This window comes from Andrena cerasifolii, chromosome 12 (assembly GCF_050908995.1).
Source record: "Andrena cerasifolii isolate SP2316 chromosome 12, iyAndCera1_principal, whole genome shotgun sequence".
Taxonomy (NCBI): Eukaryota; Metazoa; Arthropoda; class Insecta; order Hymenoptera; family Andrenidae; genus Andrena; species Andrena cerasifolii.
Window position 1 is genome coordinate 11,538,969 of NC_135129.1, and position 19,580 is coordinate 11,558,548.

Genomic DNA, 19,580 nt, shown 5'->3' on the forward strand with positions numbered 1-19,580 from the left:
TATCTTAAACTACATAGAGAAACATTTTGTACTTATAATAACGTTACGTAGTAAACGCACTAAAATCCTAAAAAAAATCAGATCTTTAGGTGTGTACAATACTTTGGAATTAAAAATATCTTACCATTCTCGTAATAGTTGCGATTTTGAAGTCATAGAGCAGATTCATGCGTCTACTTTGACACTCATTAACTGTAATTTTTTAACGACAACGGAAAAAAGTATGAAAAAAAAGAAGGAACAAAAAAAAAAGAAAGAAAAACTGCATCGATCCGATTTATCCCATACACCCTGCTAAGATTTCACAGCGATGCTTTAGAGCTCTTACGATTTCGTGTCCAGCTTAAACGAAGCAAGAACAGCTGCAGAAACTATAGGCGTGTTTGAAAATAACGTTTACCCGCGGAGGTGTTAATCGTAGCGTCGGAAGTAATAGAATCGATAAGTACGTTCTCAGCTACATTATGTGAATGTATAAATAGAGTTCCTAGTATGGTTCGGAGGCTCCACTAAGGTCAAATATCATGTACACTTCGAAAAGAATCTATAAACCATGGGTACGTGCTATAACATAGTGCCACGCTTCAAACAACAAAGCATATCTATCGACTGTCACGATCCTACCGAATGGCTCCAGTGCAGATTCCTCCTTTCCATAGCCAGTGGCCAACATACTCGACACAATTTGCTACGGGCCGATCGTTTAACGACGACACTGTGCGCCCAGCCTAGCGCGCGCAATGAAAAATATGCTCGCATTGCTTGCCAATTAGCACTGGACACTTGACAAACAAAATCCCATGGCTCCCGCCTCCGGAGCCCGCAAAATAATTCGTTCTATTTAGCAAGCTCCCGCTTCGTTCCTAAATTTCCACCCTGTTTCGGTGCTTCGATCCACTCGCTATTTAATTTGACCTCAGCAACAGTGCTGTAACCAGACCTGGGTAAAACGTCCAATCGAGACCGGTAAATCGCAATTAAAATCTCCAAGTCTGGCCCCTCGCGACCGAGGCGACGTTCCGCGCCGCGCGCGTCGGGTTCGCTGTTTCATTCTCTGTTACCGTGAAAATAGGAGTAACCGATTCCTTTTTTGGCTTTTAAAATACGAGCACACCCAGACCCAAGTACCGTGCGCTATTTGAAAGAAAAATACTCCTAGTACCCAGATCTGGCTGTAACGAAATGAGAACATAACGTTGTCGAGTCATCGTTGAAAATTCGATCGATCGTTTCCGCCGGATTGTTTGCCGCGATTTAAGAGGAATTGCTTCGCGGGGGTGGGTCGGCGCGCTGCCGCGAACCCGCCGCCAATAGCTGCTCGGCAAATGAATTCCTGTCGCCCGGTGGTTCCTATCGAACTGTTCGCTGAACTTAAAATCATTCGCACGATCTCCCTAGTCGCTAAAGCTACGATCGCTTCGATAACGCTGATCCTTACGCTCTCCCCTGTCGGCAGCTATTGACAGCCGCAGCTAAAAGAAATCTCCCGCATCGCTGGCTGTTATTCTATACTTCAAAATCGCCATTCCGTTTTCTCTCGGTAATATCGTGGAAAGTAATACGTACGCTCCATAAATGATCGCTCGCGTTACCAAAGTCCCGAATCGAACGAACGCAGGCATTACTTTCGATTCATTAATTCTTTCTCCTCGGCTAGATTTCGAAGGATGATAACGGTCTGAGGGTGGGATCGCGCCAGGCATCCTTTCATTGGAAGATGTTCGCTTGGCAGACTTAACTATGCGAAATTCTTTTTTTTTTTAAACGAATCAGTTATTCAGTTAATTATGGGCTTCTCGAATAGAAACTAAGAGAATTTACGATTAATGCCAATCGTTAAGATTAGGGATGGGTTTCTCGAAGCCCCAAAAGCCAAGAAAGTTTCGAGAAGTCGAAACTTTGCACTTTCCTGGTGATTCGAAACTCTCGAAAGCTAGATAAGAAAAAGTATAAGATCAATTAATAAAGAATCTTTCGCAGCGTGTCTCGAGAATTATTATTTTCTTCAATTATGGGCAATAGAGATATATGCAAAAATTTTGTTCACTTCAGTTATTAAAGCAAGATTTTAATAATAATAATAAGAATAAGAATATTCCACTTACAAAACAGAACGAGCATTTCAAGTTTCGAAAGTTTCGAGAATTTAAAAATTAGGTTCCAACCCACCCCTAGCTAAGACGTTAATAATACAATTATACTTATACCACTGTTCCTTGTCTCACATCGCTTACTGTTTTCTTAAGAAATCAACGAAGATGCAAATAACCTTCGCGCCGAAACACGCCTCGGGCGATCCGACTCAAGTACGGTACATACCATACCGATATAATATATATAAAACATGAACGTGATTGCCTGATTCGAATTACGAAGAACGAACGTGACACGGATCGTTGGTGATTTACAATTTAATCGTATCGTTTGTGATCGACTCGTCCGGCATCCTCATCGAGCATTCTAGATGGCAACACGATGGTACAAGTTTAAAACGCGTCGGCGTCCGTCCCGTTTCTACACGGTGGCCGGTGGTCGCCGGCCACCCTCCGCGCGACAACGGCAATATTGATACACGTTACAATCGGGGGAGGGGGGGGGGGATTGGGTTACAATATTTACTTTATATTGTGCGGGGTTTACGTCGCACGGGTCTCCGATAAAATCGAACGGCTTCGGTTTAAAACACGGGGGATTCATTCAGCGCGTTACCTCGTTAGTCGCGATAAGAATACGTATATACAATTAATCAGCATAATTGGTTTTCATTATGTCAGTCGTTATTGAGCAGGACGTTATACTGATCCGACACTTGCGCGCTACACGAACGAATCTTGTGAATGAGCAAAATCAACGGCGTGCGTATACAGCGGTAAAAAGGTGATAGCGCCGAACGGCTGCGCCACTTCCCGTTTCAGCCGTCGTCTCGCTCCGAGCACCCTCGCGTACATCGCCCCTGTCGGTCGAGGTCCGTTACAGTTAAGTATACGATCGGAGGCGTCGAGCTGGGCGACGAATCGGCGGCGACGCAACAACGAAAGATGAGAAAACGGAGAACGCGGAAGGACGCGTTCGATAACTCGTTCGAATGAATCCTTCGTCGAATGGAATCTATTTACGCCACGCGGGCCCCGCTCGCGTATAATCAACGAGCGGCCGGGGGTCCCTCGTTGGGTATTTTGTAAAAGACGCGGGGCCCGCCCGTCTTGTGAAATTTCGCTCCGATGAATCGATTTAGCGGGTCGACAACCGATACCAATGGCAACCAAACGAAGCACGCATGGAGAAACTAAAATCGTTTCATATCCCTCCTCGTATTCCTCTGTTTCCTCTTATTAGTTGAAACGCGCTCTCTCTCTCTCTCTCTCTCTCTCTCTCTCTTTCTCGCTCTCTCTCTTTCTTTTTTTTTCGATTTTTTTGTGTTCTTTTTTCCCCACCCGTTCCCAAGGGCATCGACAAAACACGTGTCGTACACTCGCCCTGTAGGGGTATAAAGCTCTCTGCGCCCCGTTCCAGTGAACCGTTCTCGACCCCGGTTCACTCTCGTTCACTTTCCTCTCGCTTCCCCGTTTTTTTCATTTTTTTTGTCTTTCGACCTATATATTTCACATTGAACAATATCCTCAGTCTCGACTGGTCAATGAGCAATACGAGAGGTCCCCACGTCGCGGGGCCTCGAAAGAGTCCAAGGGAGAGTAACATGAGAGTTTCTTGGCTCGTGTGTTAACTACCGCTCGATCGTTAATTAATATCTACATGTACCTTCCTGTGACAATGCGACCGTTAATATCGGCTAATCATCCCCTCGTCACTTACGGTATCCTTTAGACTTCTTTTTTTACGTTTATTTATTATGTTTTTTTTTGTATTTTTTTCCCACCTCAAGTCAATGTTAACGTTCGTAATCGGGGAGTGCATTAACATCGACTTGCTATCCCGTAGACTGAGGATTTTATACGCAGGAATCATTGTTGTATTAACGATTTACTTGTCAATTATATTAAGTTATATTATTTATAAATTTATTCGCTTGTTCGTAGTTCGTTAACAGGCCGTGGCTATACAGGGCCCACACTACATTGATTTTCATCCTGTGGCACGCGGTCTTTCCGATATATGTTACAGGCGTGTGTGCGTGTGTTGTGTGTACGTGTGTCGATGTGCGTGTACGTGACGTGAGTGTGTTGCGCTCGCATATAATAGTTGGAACATTTCGCCCATTTCCGTCCCCCTTCGCTTTCCCTCCGCTCTCAAATCCCCCTCTCGCTTTTATTACATTATAATCGACTACTTCCTACCGTACCGAGCGTTGTTATTTCGTTGCGGTTTCCTTGGTCTTTGGGCGACGATCGAACTTCAGGCACGGATTATTGAAAAGTCTCCCGTCCGCGTGGAAAACAGGCGTGCCATTCGAACGACACGCGCTCCCTGCGTCACCTCTTGCCCAGAAAAGGTTTGCCGGGCGCAGGGGGCGCGGCTCGTCCGAGGCGAACGATAGACCTTGAAGTTTGATTCGACTCGGATTGACGTTCAGTCGCACGCTTTCCTCTCTCACTATTCACGGTTGCCCGCCGGTGTTGACAGATATCTCTGTCAAGTCTAGAACGCGATGTTTACTTGTTCATACCGCCGTGTTCCTGGCCCTGGAAGAGATAAGTCGACCAGTAGCCCAGATTGAACAGAAGGAACGTGAGAGGGAAGGCGATACGCGAGACGAAGTCAATCTTCGCGCTACCTTTCGCTTTACACCTGAACCATCTAAACGGCACGATGTCCCAGCAACTCCTCTCGGTACGTGGGAACGGTAATCGTTGAAAGCGGCGAGGATCCTCCGGCGGGGCCGTTCGAACGGCCGTCGGTGGTGGCGACGGGGATTTGCGAGACGTCGTGGGCGACGGCGACGGCGACGGCGACGGCGATGGCGACGATCTCGCTGAGCTTCTGTAGGAGTGCCGCGAGCTCCTCGGCGAGCACCGGCCGCTACCTTCAGCGTTGTGCAACGATGAGAAGGACGCTGATCGCGATTGATTGTGGTGCACGTGGTAACGCTGATAGTGATGGTGGCGCTGCGCTAGTAACGGCTGGTGTTGCTGGAACTGCTGCGACGGCTGCGGCTGCGCCTGCTGCTGTTGCTGCTGCAAGGGCGGCGGGGCGTGCTGCGGCTGCTGCTGCACGTTACTGTGTTGGTGATAGTGATGATGATGTTTATAATGGTAGTGTTGTTGATCACGAGGACGTGAACGATGAGGTCTGGAGTGGTAATGGTGGGAATGGCCGCGAGCCACGTTCCTCGATCCGAGCGCTTCCTTGTCGACATTTATTCGTCCTCCTCCTCCTCCCGAAACAGGTACGTTGACCAGTACGCGAGATTGAATACAGCGAATACGATGGGGAAGAAGATCCTTGAGATGACGTCGATGCGCTTGGACCTCGTCGGGAACTTGGACAGCCACGACCTGCAGCAGTTTTTTTTTCGCGGTTGCATATGTAATTCGCAGTGCTGCATCCTATCCACCGACATGGTGTCCTCCGGTTGTCGGACCAGAGGTCTCTGGAAATATTCGAGACAGAAAGGATCGATACGGTGTTCAAAGAGAGCGGCGAGCAATACGCTTCCTCTTTCTGCCGATCTCGCGTGCCCGATCGGCTCTTAAGGCACAAAAGTCCGAGGACGCCCGAAGTCTCCGGGGCAAGCGGGACGAGAACAATCGCGGCGGGTGGGGTGGAGGGAGAGAGACTCGACCGAGACTTCGCAAAACGAAGGCAGGGTATATTCAACATGTAAAGCTGACTGCGGTGCAATTATATCGGGCGCTGTCGGTGATTCAACGGTGAACGTTCACAGGCATGCATGGCGACCGCGATCTCTTTCCAATTCCTGGCGTTCCTCCGAGGGAGCGTGTAGACATTAGGAGAGCATTCTAAGAGCAACTTTCGAACGGAGCACACCGTCCTACGGATTTACTCGCTCACGGATACAGAAATCATGCAGTGTGACATACTGGTAGTGCCTAAATTAGCTACGCGCACATCCAGCTTTGATCAACGATAATTTTTAAAATGTCAGTCCCACGAGAACATTAGAGGCTCGTCTCATACCCGTTTAATGTCTAATCAGTTTTGTGTCTAGTCATTTCAGACGGCTACTAAACAAATAAAGACATTATTCAGTTACACTTCTTGCAGAAGATTGTCAAAAAATCTTGCCAGCCGCGTCACTCGCGATTGCGCGCTCCCGAGCGTGTCTCTTACAAAACGGCGTAACGAAAAAAAGGGAAAGAAGAACACTCCGGATATTACCAATGACTCTCGACGCCTAGGTGAATTTAGAATGCATACATAACAGGAACGTAACATTCGCGGTAGAGTTTCGTTCACTGTTCAAGCTACGCGATGAATCTCAACAGTGTCGCTCGTTGTTAATCGAATGTCGAAAGACGTATTACTGAATATATGAGATTAGATATAAAATTACTAGACTTTAAAAGGTTTATTTACCTGTAGAGAATGTTGAAGTGGTCCATCATATCCGGTCTAGCAGTTTACAATAATAAAAGTAAAATAATAGAATGAATGTAACGTCATGGTATTCGAAAATTTTGCAATGATACATTTCAGGCAACTATCTCAATGTACGCAGCAGGGCGCTCGCTTTTACTATCGGACGCCTACGTCGCATTACGTTGTTCGCAGAACGCCGGACAACGTATGGGATAGGTACTAAACAAATGAAAAAATAAGCTTTGAAACTGAAACGCTTGTTCTTTCTCTTATTCTTTTTTTTTTCTTTTCCTTCTCTCTTCTCTTAATCGCTCACTAGCGTCTCGATCGTCGTGCAAGACGGTTACGATTGATAAGAACCGTTGCTTTTATCACTGACCAAAGATGAATGTTGCCAGGAGATAATGAACATTTAAGCGGCTGTGATTGTCGTGGGATACTGACCATAGCGAAGTTGGACGAGTTGTCCGGCTCGACTTGGTCGGAGGACAGGTCGATCGCCGATGATTGCTCCGTTTCAGACGGTGGATACTTTTTCTCTATGTTGTCGCTGTGCATGTCGCTCCTCGACGCGTAGTTCACTAGGGCGAACTCGAGGAGCGCGCCGAATACAAACGTCAAGCATACGCCCGTCCAAATATCGATAGCCTTTGTATAAGAGACTGGTGGCAGTGACGCATTTATTCCTGACGTCTGCGTGGCCATCGTCAGTAGGGTAGTCACACCTGGTTTCAGAAACATGCGCGCGTGTACACGTCGATTAAAAGTCCCGCTGGGATCCGCGAGTCCTCGCCGCCGCGCGACGATCCTGCGCGTACAGGGTGTTGAAAGAACGGTGGTTTTTCACTGCTTTCAGGGGTGAATCTACAACTCTGGATCGATGGAGATTTGTAAAAAAGACTCGAATCAGAAGAATTTTGCAGCAAATTTTCTTCACCGCGTTTACCCCTGAAAGCAGCGACCATCACCTTTTTAACAGCCTGTACAATCACCAATTGTTCCTTGCATTACCTAATGACACTCGAGCTGGCACGGCACTCTGATCAAGCCAGAACGACACCCAGGACACAATGACAAGCATGCAGCAGGGGATGTAAATTTGTATGAGATAGTAACTGAACTCTCTCTTGAACAGCAAGTCCACCTTAAGGCAGCTGTACTCTCCTGCAAGCCGATCAGATCTCATCATTGCTGGTCGCTTCGGAGCCGTCAGCGTATAGTCGCTGTACTATAGTGAATGGATTTACAAACCAGTGTTAGTTTTGCTATTACAATAATCGGTAAGAAACTTCTCCAATGTGAACCGAGGTAGGTGTAAATTTTTAACAACTTGGACAGGATCCCCTTCCTTCCACAGGAAAACCAAGTCGTCGGTCGTCCAGCCATCTGGAAGCAGTCGGTCACGTTTAAATTACCTATCTTCTTGTACGTACTACTAGCTTTACTACTCGGCTTCGCCCGAAATTTAGATTCTGATTTTATAAAAAAATGCTTTTCTGTCAAAATAGTCACATTCATCTGGATTAGGGAGGCATAATGAGCTGGGACACATTTGGTGACCCCAGAGTTTACCGTTCGAAAGTTTTTAGGCGACAGACAAACACACAAACACTTTCTGCTTTATATATTAAAATCAAAGGCGTCCGCAGACTTTTTTCAAACTCATTTTGTAGGGCCAATTTAATTAAAAATTTACAATTGAAATTGAAAAATATTAACCTTTTTAGTATAATTTTAATAAAGACTAGTTTTTAAGAATAAACGATTCTTTCTCAAGCCCGGACCTTGCCCTCGCTGCGGACGCCCATGTCCACAATATCCCTGTTACAAATACTTAGTACAGAATGTCCACAGAGGGGCTATATTTTGTATTACAAATTCGATACTTACAACTTGCCATACGAAGTGAACAAGTCTGCCGATCCAGGGGGTACAATTTTAAATTCATTGGGCATGATAACGTCAGGGATATCCTACAATGCAAGAAACAAAGTGTGAGCTCCTCTGCAAGTTGGGCGTTCTCAGTTTTCTTTTTTAAATTAAAGTTTCATAGTTTACCGTATACTGTATAGAACGGAACCTTTGGGGAAAATACGAATGTACACGTTGGGCATAATAATATTGTGAAAATGTCCTTCTTTCTCGTTCGAAAAGAACAGATCTGGCATCCAAACACGACTCGCGTCCGTTAATGTTAAATATTTCAGACGACCTGTAACGTTACACATAAAGAATTTAAGGGAGCAGTTGGGCGATACGCAAGGGGGAGAGGGGTGTCGCGAGCCTCGCCGGGAAACCGGAAGTCATGCGGGAATTTCGCAATCCGTAATTACCTCCGAAATCATCGAATTTTAGTCGTTCATCCAGCCATTGTTCCCGGAATGTTAACTGTACAGAATATTCCTGCAGGCGAAAAGAGAAGGAAACCATTCAGTTAAGGGTATTTACACCTACGTTAGATAGCAGATAATTTTATGCTTGAAATGGTTGGGACTTCTATGGTGGTGAATGGAAAATATGGGGGTTTGTCCATTTGTGAATCGATACAGTAAAAAAGATGGTGGTTGCGGGGAGTATCGAGTCGGGCGTTAGAAAATGGGCATGAACCATTAAAAAATTCAACCAAGATTATAAGCTCTTTTAAAGGATTAATAATTCACTCTGGTAAAACATGGTAATATATTTAAAAAGGAACTACTTTGGCTAATACAGAGTTTTAGTTGAAGAAACTTTGGTTTCGTTTCTTACGTCGGATTTGAAGCTCCCCTAGTCCTTTCTAATTGTGAAAACAATCTACGTAAATCATTTAAGGTGGAACTTAAGATTGATGAGAAAGAAATTACGTGTTGTAGAAGAAGTAGAAGAAACGAGTGGGTCAATAAAACCGAGGAAGTTCGTAGAGCTGCTCTAGGTGTTTATATAGTAATATTTTCGAAAGAATAAATACATACGTGGGTTGCTTATTATTTTCGTAATCGGAGGAGAGAAAGGAATATTATAAAACTTATTCTTTCAGTAATTGCGGTTAGTTAAGTGCTGCATTACTGACCCAATTAACGTTCTCAAATGCACTACTATCATTGAAGAACACGTTCCATGTAATTATTATATTTTTGCGAAACTGTATCTTAGTCAATAAACTTGAACTACAATATCATTTCCTCTGAACGTGTCTTATTTTATCTTTGCCTTAATAACCCCTACACTATTCAATATTTACAATCTCCATAGATTAAAAATGCCCACAATCGTGATAAAGTCTTCCCAGAAAAGAGCACGACTAAAATGAGTGTAATAAGCTTGGAAAACGCGAAGAGGGTCAGTAACATTATTACACCCCACTACCTTGGTATCGATGGAGAAACGTTCGAGAATAATTAGCTGTTAAAATAAACAGAAATCTGGAGTGGCGCGCAGAATCGACGAGAATAGGCCGCAAAGAACAAAAGGCACAACCAAAAGGGAATATGGGAACAATTGAAACGGAATGAATATTTCCTACGAGAGCTAAAAATACTCCATCAGGTACTTTGGCGATTCTGCAACGATGCCCCGAGTATCCTACCTATTTCACCCCGACGCGTCTTATCATGGTGGTAGCTTTCTGAGTGCGATAAGATACCTAACCCAGACCCTTTAACGCTCTTCGAGGTACCCGTGGGCTTCGACGGAAGCAGCCGAATTAATCGATCACGCTGAACTTCTCCCGCGCGTATTACCGCAAGTGCGCTATTAAAGGGATTCGCAGGGAAATGAGTGCTACTTCAACCGGGCACACTTCCTCCGACGCCGACGTTTCCAGCGAAGGGGGAGAGACAGAGAGCTGGGCAGGCATATTACGAAGTCTTTCCATTCTTCCCTTTCTGCTGGAAGATTAAGAGCCCCGCCAAGATCGGGCGAAAAAAAGATTAACCGTGGGGGAACGCTTTCCCGAGGCTATTTCGAGGTAAAGAGCACTTGCCGGGCGAAAGGTCGCGTTTAATTTTTTTTCACCAGGGAGCGTTAAAGAATCAAGGTCGGCGCTGGTATCTTGCTGGAATGAAAAGTCTTGTTGCAAAGAACGCTCTGGGAATTGAAGAACGGTGTTCGGTATATGCATACACGTGGTATATGCATATACACGGTCTGTGTACACTGCGAGAGGCAATGTAAGAGTCATGCAAGAAGCAACATCGAAGCTCTAACTACGCTCAGATCTAACTATTGGTGAAAACTAATGCAAGATATATATATATATATATGTATATATGTATATGTACACAGCGGTAGACACAACTATATATATATACATATTTATGTAACGTATGTAGCATGCATGTTGGCTCACGGTTTCATTTTCCCGAAGCTGGAATCGTCCACGGCGTCCTGTTTCGTTTCTATTCGAGAGGGGGTTAAAGACAAGTGCTTCCACACTTCGCATTCTTTCTTTCGCTTTTCTCCCTGACGGCTCGTCCTTAATTCCGTGGCAGGGTACAGCTTCGACAAGTTTAACCGAGAAAGTCGGAATCTAGGAGATCCTTTTACCTCGACTTCGTTCGCTCATTCTTTTTGCACTGCTTTCGTTGTACTTTGCTCGCTTTTTGTTTTTCGCATGCTATATTGGACTATTTATTGCGCCTTTGCCGACCAGCTCCTGGCTGCAAAGACTTACGACTTGCCCCGCATGAGTTTCTGAAAATTCAGCAACACGTCGCAGAGGAGAGATCCGCGAGGACCTCCCGGGTTCTTTGTTCTCTTACTTTCGCAGTGACACTCGTAGCATTCGTCGCGCAACTGCTCTTGCTTTTCCATCGTTCCGTTGCGCCGTTAAACGGCCCCTTTCAATCAGGGGACGCGGAATCGCAGAATAAACAGGTACAGAGGATAAGATGTTTGCAAAGCCCACGATAATTCTGCGTGGTGGAAATATCTTGCGGAAGAAAGCGTGTCTTATTATACAGGGTGCTCCATAAGACACAGTAGTTTCGGGGTGAAAAGTGGCTAAGAAACGTTGAGGATTGCTAACGAGACACCGAGGGTCGTCGTCACTTGAAGGGTAAGGGGAAACACAGGGAATGTCACAAAACAGCTTTATCGAGAAAATGAAGTGTTTTGTTCCAGTGCAGAGTGGACGTTACCTGTTTTTAACAAGTATACCGAAACTTTGACGTTTTCTTACGAGAGCATTTGAACTTTATAACCCTTTGCGATTCGACACTTCTGTAGTCCCAGTTGTCACAAACAAAATCTGCTGTAAATCGCAAGGTCACGAAAAATGCACATCCCTCGTTTTTCCCCTTACTCTTCACTGCTGGAACTCCTGCTATTCTCCTAACGCGTGTTCCTTTAATTCCCTGTTTGCAAAAGATAGATGGATATTTGATCCTGCTTCGCTTCGAGTCGATCACCAGTAATTGAAAAGAGCAGGGAAGTTTGATAAGCGATAGCCGAGCGTCCTTAGGAATTCTTCGAAACTGTTCGAATTTAATAACAAATCCTCGATATTCTAGAAAGAGAACACTCTACTCTTCTCCGCCTGTTTTCTGTTTCAGCTACTATTATCGTCCTCGTATCAGTAGAATCCCTTATTACCTCATTCCACTTTTCTTATTATCTAATTCCTCTCCACTAGAAACTACCACAGCGGCCTCTATCGTGTACCAGGCGCGAACAAGCGACAATAGAAGCTCCTTAACATCGAGCTCATAGACTGCGCTTAATTATTCAATGCTACACCCGATCGATTTGGCACGGCGGAAGTGGCGCCTATTAATTCCCATTTGGCTCATTCACTTTCACTTTCATGAATACATTACACACAAGTGGCACAAGTCAGCTAATAATCAAACTCCGACCCCTAAAGATCGCGCCCTTAGTTACAGACAAAAGTGATCTCGTTGGGTCCACTCGAGGTCTCGTATCTTATCGCCCTTTCAATCTTCAAGCTTAACGATCCCACTTTATCTCAACTGTTTAACGATAGACGAGTGCCTGAACGTATGTAAAGCATTGCGCTTTATCATCCCCGAGGCTTTGGAGTACGGCTGATAGGCGCAGCGGTTAAGAAATTTTATTACGCATGTTGGTCCGATATTCCGAAGCTGGCCAAGCAATTACTTTAATCGCGCGCGAACGGTGGGCCAGGCGGATCGCTTCACTGACTCCACATGGAAAATCCCAGCTCAAATGAGAATCAAACGATCTCGCGACGCGGCGTGCCGGGTATTGCGCCGTTCGCGCCACCCTTTATTGCGGACTCGCTATCATAGGCTGGAAGACGTTTCTCGCATCCGTTCGGAGGCAGGGTCCTACCTAGCTCTTCCGTCACTCTCGGCAGAAAGAATTTTTGCCACCCTTTATATCTAATTGTGAATAATTACTTTAAAATATCAGTGAAAGATTTTTGACAGTGAGTGAAATTTTTTGTAGGTATTTGTCGAATAACAAAAGCATGTTGTTTTGTAAAAAGATTTAATATTCATAAATTACCAATTCAGCAAATCTTTGCCACCCTGAGCAATGGCCCTGCTCGGAGGTGAATGAGTGTGCGTGTATGCGTGACAGAGAACTAAAACGAAGGTAAGAACGAAACGATATGAAACAGTAAAGGGACAAGATCGTCCCACTGAAACGGGTACGTACCATGTCGTCCTTTCAAACGGCGAGGAAAACCGTGCGAAACGTTCCTGCATGGAAAAAGTGATTTTTCTCGGTGTACATAATTACAGTCAAGCCTCCAACGACGAGCTAAGCGCATCTGCATAATTTCCCTTCGTATATCTTTCACCGGGAACGATTCTACTCGCACCACGCCGCACCGACCTTCCGTTTTCGTTCATTTTTATCTCACGGTGTATAAAAAAAGAAAACACAGAGAATCGCGCGAGTGTCGCGAAAGTCGAAGGAAAATACCTCGGTTGATTCGTTAAGGGAACTTGTGTCTCGAAAATTGCCGTATCATGTCTGCCAGGGGCTCTTGATTCGAGGCTCTGATTTCTTAAGTAGTGCAAGTCGGTGGTTTGTCAGACCCTACTACAATTCCCTAACGCAGAGGTGTCCGCGAGGCTTGGGACTCTTGGGATCGCGTGAAGTGTGCCGAAGGGATTGATTGGTGAATGAAAGCTAAGAATTGCGTTTCCTACAGCTGCTTTTCTGCGCAGGCTCCAAGGGGAGCCTTCTCCAAGGGAACGATATCAATGGTGGACGATCCGTATCTTATTGGACCGAGTAATGAGCTCGTTCGGACTGTTCCTCTCAGTGGAACGACAACTTACACCACTTATTCTAATAATCCATCATTCTGACATATATTTCCCCCTCGCGGAGGTAAAGATTCTTGTTTTCGCTGATAGGGAACCCCATGGGGATGATTGTTTTGTACCATTCGTATTAAAACTCGAATGAAATTCACAGTTTGATGGTTGATAGAAATCGATGTGCACAGTGAAATAATTGATAAGACTCAATTAAATTTGGATTAATACGTTGACGACTTGTTCAATGAAAAGGACCAGCATCGTGTCAACGGTGGATCTACGACTGACAGTTCTGTCTGTCAATTTCCTTTCCAGGAAGTTGGGTGTCGTTAAACGATGAGAATTAACGTGACAACGGGGATGGATCAGAAACGATTGATACCCGATACGTGGCACAAGGAGTTCATTTGAGAGCCTTCTTTGGTTGAACAACGCTTGATTGATTCAACGAAATTGAAACAATGAAATTGAAACTGACTGAAGTAAGTAGTTCACTTAAAAATAGCGTCGAGGCAAATTGTAACATATTTAATGGCAGTGTATCGGGAGATAAAAATAAACCTGAACATAAAGCAGCAGAAAAATTGAGAAATAATGGAGCCTCTTCTTCTCTCCATTTATACAGCATTATAAAATCGATCGTAATATCCTTATTGCCTTTAAAAGCAATTTTCAGCCACGGAACAACAAGCTCTCTGTTCACGAACGATAGGGCAAAGTAGTCGCGTATGAGACCTATTTCTTAAGAACATCATAACATTAAAATTCGATACACGTTTTAAAAGTAGAATGTGTATTCTTTAGCAACCTACTGGAAAGCACTATAACAAAAATTAGGTTTCTTCATAATAAAATAAAAACGAAAGTCATTTAAATGCGCAGATAAAAAAAAATGTGTTCCTAATATGAGACCCAGTTTGTTTCGTCCTGAAACTTATTTTTTTCTTTCTTATTTTATAAAATCGGCATGTGAAATCTGTTTCTTTTTCTTAGTTTGTAAAGAAATAGCATCGCTATGACATTCAAGAGTTCTGTAGCGGAGATAAGCTGGGGTCTCGTATTAGGAGAGGTCGTCATATTCGGCTGTTTTACCCTACATCGACGCAACCGACGCAAAACCTTTCAGTTCGAACGAATCATCTTGAACGGGCAAGCTCATTGAATGAACCCAGAAACTCTGACAACTTCTTTCAATGTTCAATACGCTGGAACACTTCGATCGAATGGTAATTTACACCGCTCGCTTCGCTTTGAATTTTCTCGAGTCGACCTCATTGTTCGACCAAAGTGGACCGCGTGAATTCGCCTTAAGAATGCCCGAGGAATCAAACGCGCTCGTTGTACTGCCACGAGCCCCGGAAGTGCCACGACCGCGAGTCCTGGTGCGACTTGTTCGCCGAGAACCGTTGAGATCCGAACGAGCTTATTCCAAGGGCCGGTGTCCCTTTGTTCCTGGAGAATTCTCGTGGCAGAGTCGTGCGTGAACCGGTTCAATGAGACTCGGCTCTGTCTTCGCGAGAGCGTCGCTCCCCGCGTGTAAATGCGCTCCAATGACAAATGAACAACAGCGAGAAAGAGACAGACAGACAGATAGGCAGGTGAAAGGCAGGTAGAGCAGATGACGTGGACGAAGAGACGGCGAGATGAGCAGGATAGGGTTCACTGGGGTAGGTATACAATACATATGTAACATGCAGCCTTAGAAAAAAAAGACAAATATGCACGGTCCGCACAGGGCGTTTCAGAAAGGCTGAATGAAATCCCGAGGATGCACTCCAGCGATTTTCAGCCTTTATTAAAAATTCTGAGGCACGCCAAAAAATATATTAATATTTATGAAGGTCCCTGGATACCTCGAAGGTACCTCGCACGCGAAGTTTCTTTGTCGTTGGTACACGATGGTTATTTAATTCCATTATTAATTAACTTGTATTAAAAAGCTCTCGGATACACCTGTGGACCTCTCGCGGCACACCGGCTGAAAATCGCTGATGTATTCGACGGATCGGAACAGGAGAGATGGGAAGGTTCTCTGCTCGAGCTGTGACCAAAGGTACGAGCAAATATTGTTCGACGAGTAAGAATTAAAGGGGAATGGAAGTAAGTGATCGCGGAGGCCATGAAGTGGTTAGTTCATAGGACATTTAGTAATAAATACCGCGTTTCGGTTATTGCTTAAGTGCTCTCGACTACAGACCTCCTCCAAGTCAGAGGAGAGTCAACTGAGTTTATAAAAAAAGTCAGAATTTGCATGGCAAGCAGCACTTTCAATTTACTCATTTGTTTTATTTTTTTTTAAGAACCTCTTTCAGCTGCGAAGCTTCCTGGAGCCTCTGAAAGGTGTTTGAAGTCGTAAACACTCGGAACGCGATCTTTATCACGAACTATCTTGTATATTATTACATAACCACGCAGATAGCTGAGGTTGGGTGAAAGATTTTTAAAATAATTACCATTCTATTCGGTCGACTACCAATGGTAAAATCTATGCTCGCAGATAAACTGGTTCCTTTGATCGTAGCTCGAAAGGCGAACGTGTCCCGAGGATCTGTTCCTCTCTGTTTCGATACAAGGAGCTCGCGCTCTTTTTATCGACCACTTTGAAGCACCCCTCGTATATCCGAGTAACAATAATTCTCTGCCGTCTGAGATGTTCCGACGGCAGCTGGTGCGCCGTTGGAGAGCTGCGTCACGCGAGAATTCACTGTTCCATCATGCGCTGCCACATCGGAGAAAAGCGAGGGCTGAGGATCGAATCACGCTTGGGGGAGAAGAAAGAAACATCGCCGGTGGAGGGTGCGTCTTGAACGCGCGACGAGGTCGATTTTATTATCGCCACCCTTAGACGCGTGTTTGCGATGCTGTGCCGACGGGGGAGCGATTTTACGAGCTGACGAGGCATTCCCTTAAGATTCCCAGCCGCTCCTGGAGACGTTGGGACACGAGTTGGTACCTGCCGGACACTAAGCGCAGACGCTCGATCATTTTAGAAGTATTATGTTACTGTGTCTTGAAAATGTGAAGAATGATTTACAGGGGTGAGTATATGCTTCGGGCGGTGAATCCAGTGGCGCGTATAGTGGAGAGTGCTAAGGGACCCCCTAAAGAAGAGGCTTTTGTCAGAAGAAAAGAAATCTGGATCTTATTCTTTAAATAAAGTTTTATAACGACCCAATGCGTTTTATTGAATTCGCATTAAAAATATTTTTCCCCGTTGAACTCGGCCACCCTCGATATTAAATCCTGAGTGGGTCACTGGGCGAATCAATGTAGTGGAATAAGTAGAATATGTTATGGGGATATTGATTGTATTTTGGGAAGGAAAATTATGGGAGAAGATACTATGGAAAGAAATAAAAGAGTAACCCTTTTTCTTGCAATTTTATTAAACCTTCGTGGTCACGCAGGGTGTATCGCACTCCAAGAGCAATTGTCGAGTTCAAATGCCGCGCCTTCGCGACTTCCAAAGGGGATTTATTGTGAAAAAAAAATTAAAAAGTAGATAATCGTATGTACATGTATCACTTAGAAGTTAAAATGTTCAAAAATACGAAAATGGAGTGCAAAATGACCACGGAGGGTTAATTTCATTCCCCCTTTCCCTTGAATTCTTAACGATTGTAATCCTCGTTAATCCACGTCTTTAACTACTTGTAAGTTGAAAATCGTCGAACGTCTACGCTGAATATTTTACGCACAGCACTGGAAACTCGTGTGCCATCGTGCCACCAAAGCAAACGGAAATCGAAGGGGGAGACTTTGAGTCGTTGCCTCGTTAAAGACGCGCGATTTTATCCAGGCTTTGCAACGGCGTCGAAAGTCGAAAGTTCAGGCCCCGCGGTTCGTAATTCCCGCGTTAATCCTATTACAATTAAAGACAATCGTTGTCTGAACTGACTTCTATTCCTAGCTGGCTCGTCGTCGCAAAGTGTCCAATAGCAAACGTGTCGGTAATTAAACGGCTGATTAAAAATGGGGGCACTTGATGGGTATCGCGGGGCCATTGGTTATCACTTCCTCCTCGTCGTTTGACCTTTTCAGGTGGGAGCCAGGTGACGCGATTTCACTCGAACTGACAAATATCAACGGCTTTGATAATGCCACGGCTTTTTGGTGCGAAAGCGACAGGCGACGGGGACATATACTCGCGGAGGGATCTAACCAAGTTGTGAGATAAGAATCGAAGGATTTAGGGTGGCACAGAGGTTCGTGGAAATCGCTAGCTGGCTCAGGCCCGCGAAGCAACCCTGCAATCCGAGGGCGAGACCCCATTGGAGTAATTTCAACTTGTCCCAGAAACACTCGCGACTCGATCGAGGCGAGAGCAATTTGCAAACGCAGAAAGGCACGCGACGAACAATGGCAAAATTCGATGCAACTGATAACGATTCTTATCTCTGTTGCGGGACACGTGTCGTCGAAGGGCGAGTGTGCCGTTCGCGTTACTGCGACGGAAAGTCGTATATTACTCCAACAGAGTTGATTTGTGCACACAGGTTGGTCGAATGCTTTTTACAATCGCTAATGGGAGCACGTTAGGTCACCCTGTGCACGTTACGATCGCGGCTGGGGCTGGGATAAGACGATCGCTTGAAAGTTTTTATGGAAGGTAGTGCGTGTTACTTGCGCAGTGAATGTTTCCTGCCATTGCGGGGCGAGTGAGAATTGAATCGGGTGGGAAGAACGACAGATGTATCGTGATTGCGGGGAATTTTCCAATGCAGTCACGGAAGGAGAAACAAGGGACTGCAACTTTCGACTTCGACAAACCGCGTGCGAAGGAAGCTTTATCGATTGCTATAAAATAATGGTGGTAAGGTGGGAAGGTGTAAGAGGGATGCTGTAAGGGTTTGTTCCCGAGATAATATAGCCAATTGGATGGTGTCCAAAGCGAAGCTACGATTTGTGACTGGGAAATTGATAAGAGCTGACTAAGGCTAAATATTCTATGCATTTCAATGTCCCAAAAAGTCGACGATAGTCGTCGCAGATAATTCGGATGTGGTTTTCATTTTCATTTCAGAGATCCTTCGTCCACTTACCGCTACCATCCCGAATAAATCTCGTTACTAGGCTTACCAAAAATTGGCCGAGGAAAATGTACACACGATTTCAGAGAAAATCCAATCACGAAGTACCGCACTGACCAACGAGCTTTCAAATGCCACTCCAGTGTCTTCAATTCGCTCAGAATTTTGCGGGATACGATTGAACATCGCGCCCCGCAAAGCTCTAATGCGTCACTAACAAAATACACTGATCGAAGTATCAAATCGTCAGAGGCGGATTTTGACGTTTAACGCCCCTAGGCTAACAAGTGTTTGCCGCCCTTTCCAAGAAATGTCATCAAATATTTTAATTTAAAAGGGTCGAGACAATTTCGAAATTAATTCAATGTGGCAACTCGCATATGAGTTATTGCTGATTCGTTGTATGAAAAAGAAGTGAATTGTTTTTAGAGTTATCTGAAGCCTCTGTGTTTAAACATTTCCCAATTTCTTTCGCTTAATCACAAATCCGTCTCTGTAAATCGTAGACTATCGATCAAGGTTTCGCCTGTTTATTCGAGATGACGATGCAAAGCGCACCCCGCGCGAAAAAAAAATCGAAATAGCTTTCAGAATAGACAACCGAGCGTCGCTGGACATTTAAATTGCACTTCCTTCTCGGCAAATATTATCTTGACAGGCAAAGGTGTGGTTGAAAAAAAAAAACGGGAAGAAGAAAGAAATGGTGTGGGAGCGGTGACACGATCGCTCGCGCGCGCGCGATCAAGATACTAGAAAGTAATAGAAAAGAGTAATGCTCGAATAAGAAAGCATCCGCGGGTCGAGTTTTTTGCACCGT

General features: G+C 44.9%; 1 protein-coding gene across 9 annotated transcripts in view; it reads right to left on the reverse strand.

The window, feature by feature from the left end:
- Window positions 1-5,178: 5,178 nt before the first annotated feature.
- Gluclalpha (glycine receptor alpha 1) overlaps window positions 5,179-19,580 on the reverse strand; it is a 40,978-nt gene continuing 26,576 nt past the window's right edge. For 4 of the 9 annotated variants that reach the window (XM_076823850.1, XM_076823849.1, XM_076823848.1 and 1 more), the window contains 8 exons: window positions 8,832-8,901; window positions 8,557-8,710; window positions 8,389-8,471; window positions 7,750-7,884; window positions 7,510-7,662; window positions 6,943-7,223; window positions 6,496-6,531; window positions 5,179-5,548 (listed from right to left, as the gene is read on the reverse strand). In XM_076823850.1, the coding sequence (XP_076679965.1) occupies window positions 5,315-5,548; window positions 6,496-6,531; window positions 6,943-7,223; window positions 7,510-7,662; window positions 7,750-7,884; window positions 8,389-8,471; window positions 8,557-8,710; window positions 8,832-8,901 (1,146 nt within the window). In that variant the 3' untranslated portion in view covers window positions 5,179-5,314. Of the gene's footprint in view, window positions 5,549-6,495; window positions 6,532-6,942; window positions 7,224-7,509; window positions 7,663-7,749; window positions 7,885-8,388; window positions 8,472-8,556; window positions 8,711-8,831; window positions 8,902-10,825; window positions 13,040-13,119; window positions 16,607-19,580 lie in introns of those variants that run through there. The other 5 variants (XM_076823853.1, XM_076823852.1, XM_076823851.1 and 2 more) reach the window with 3 other exon arrangements.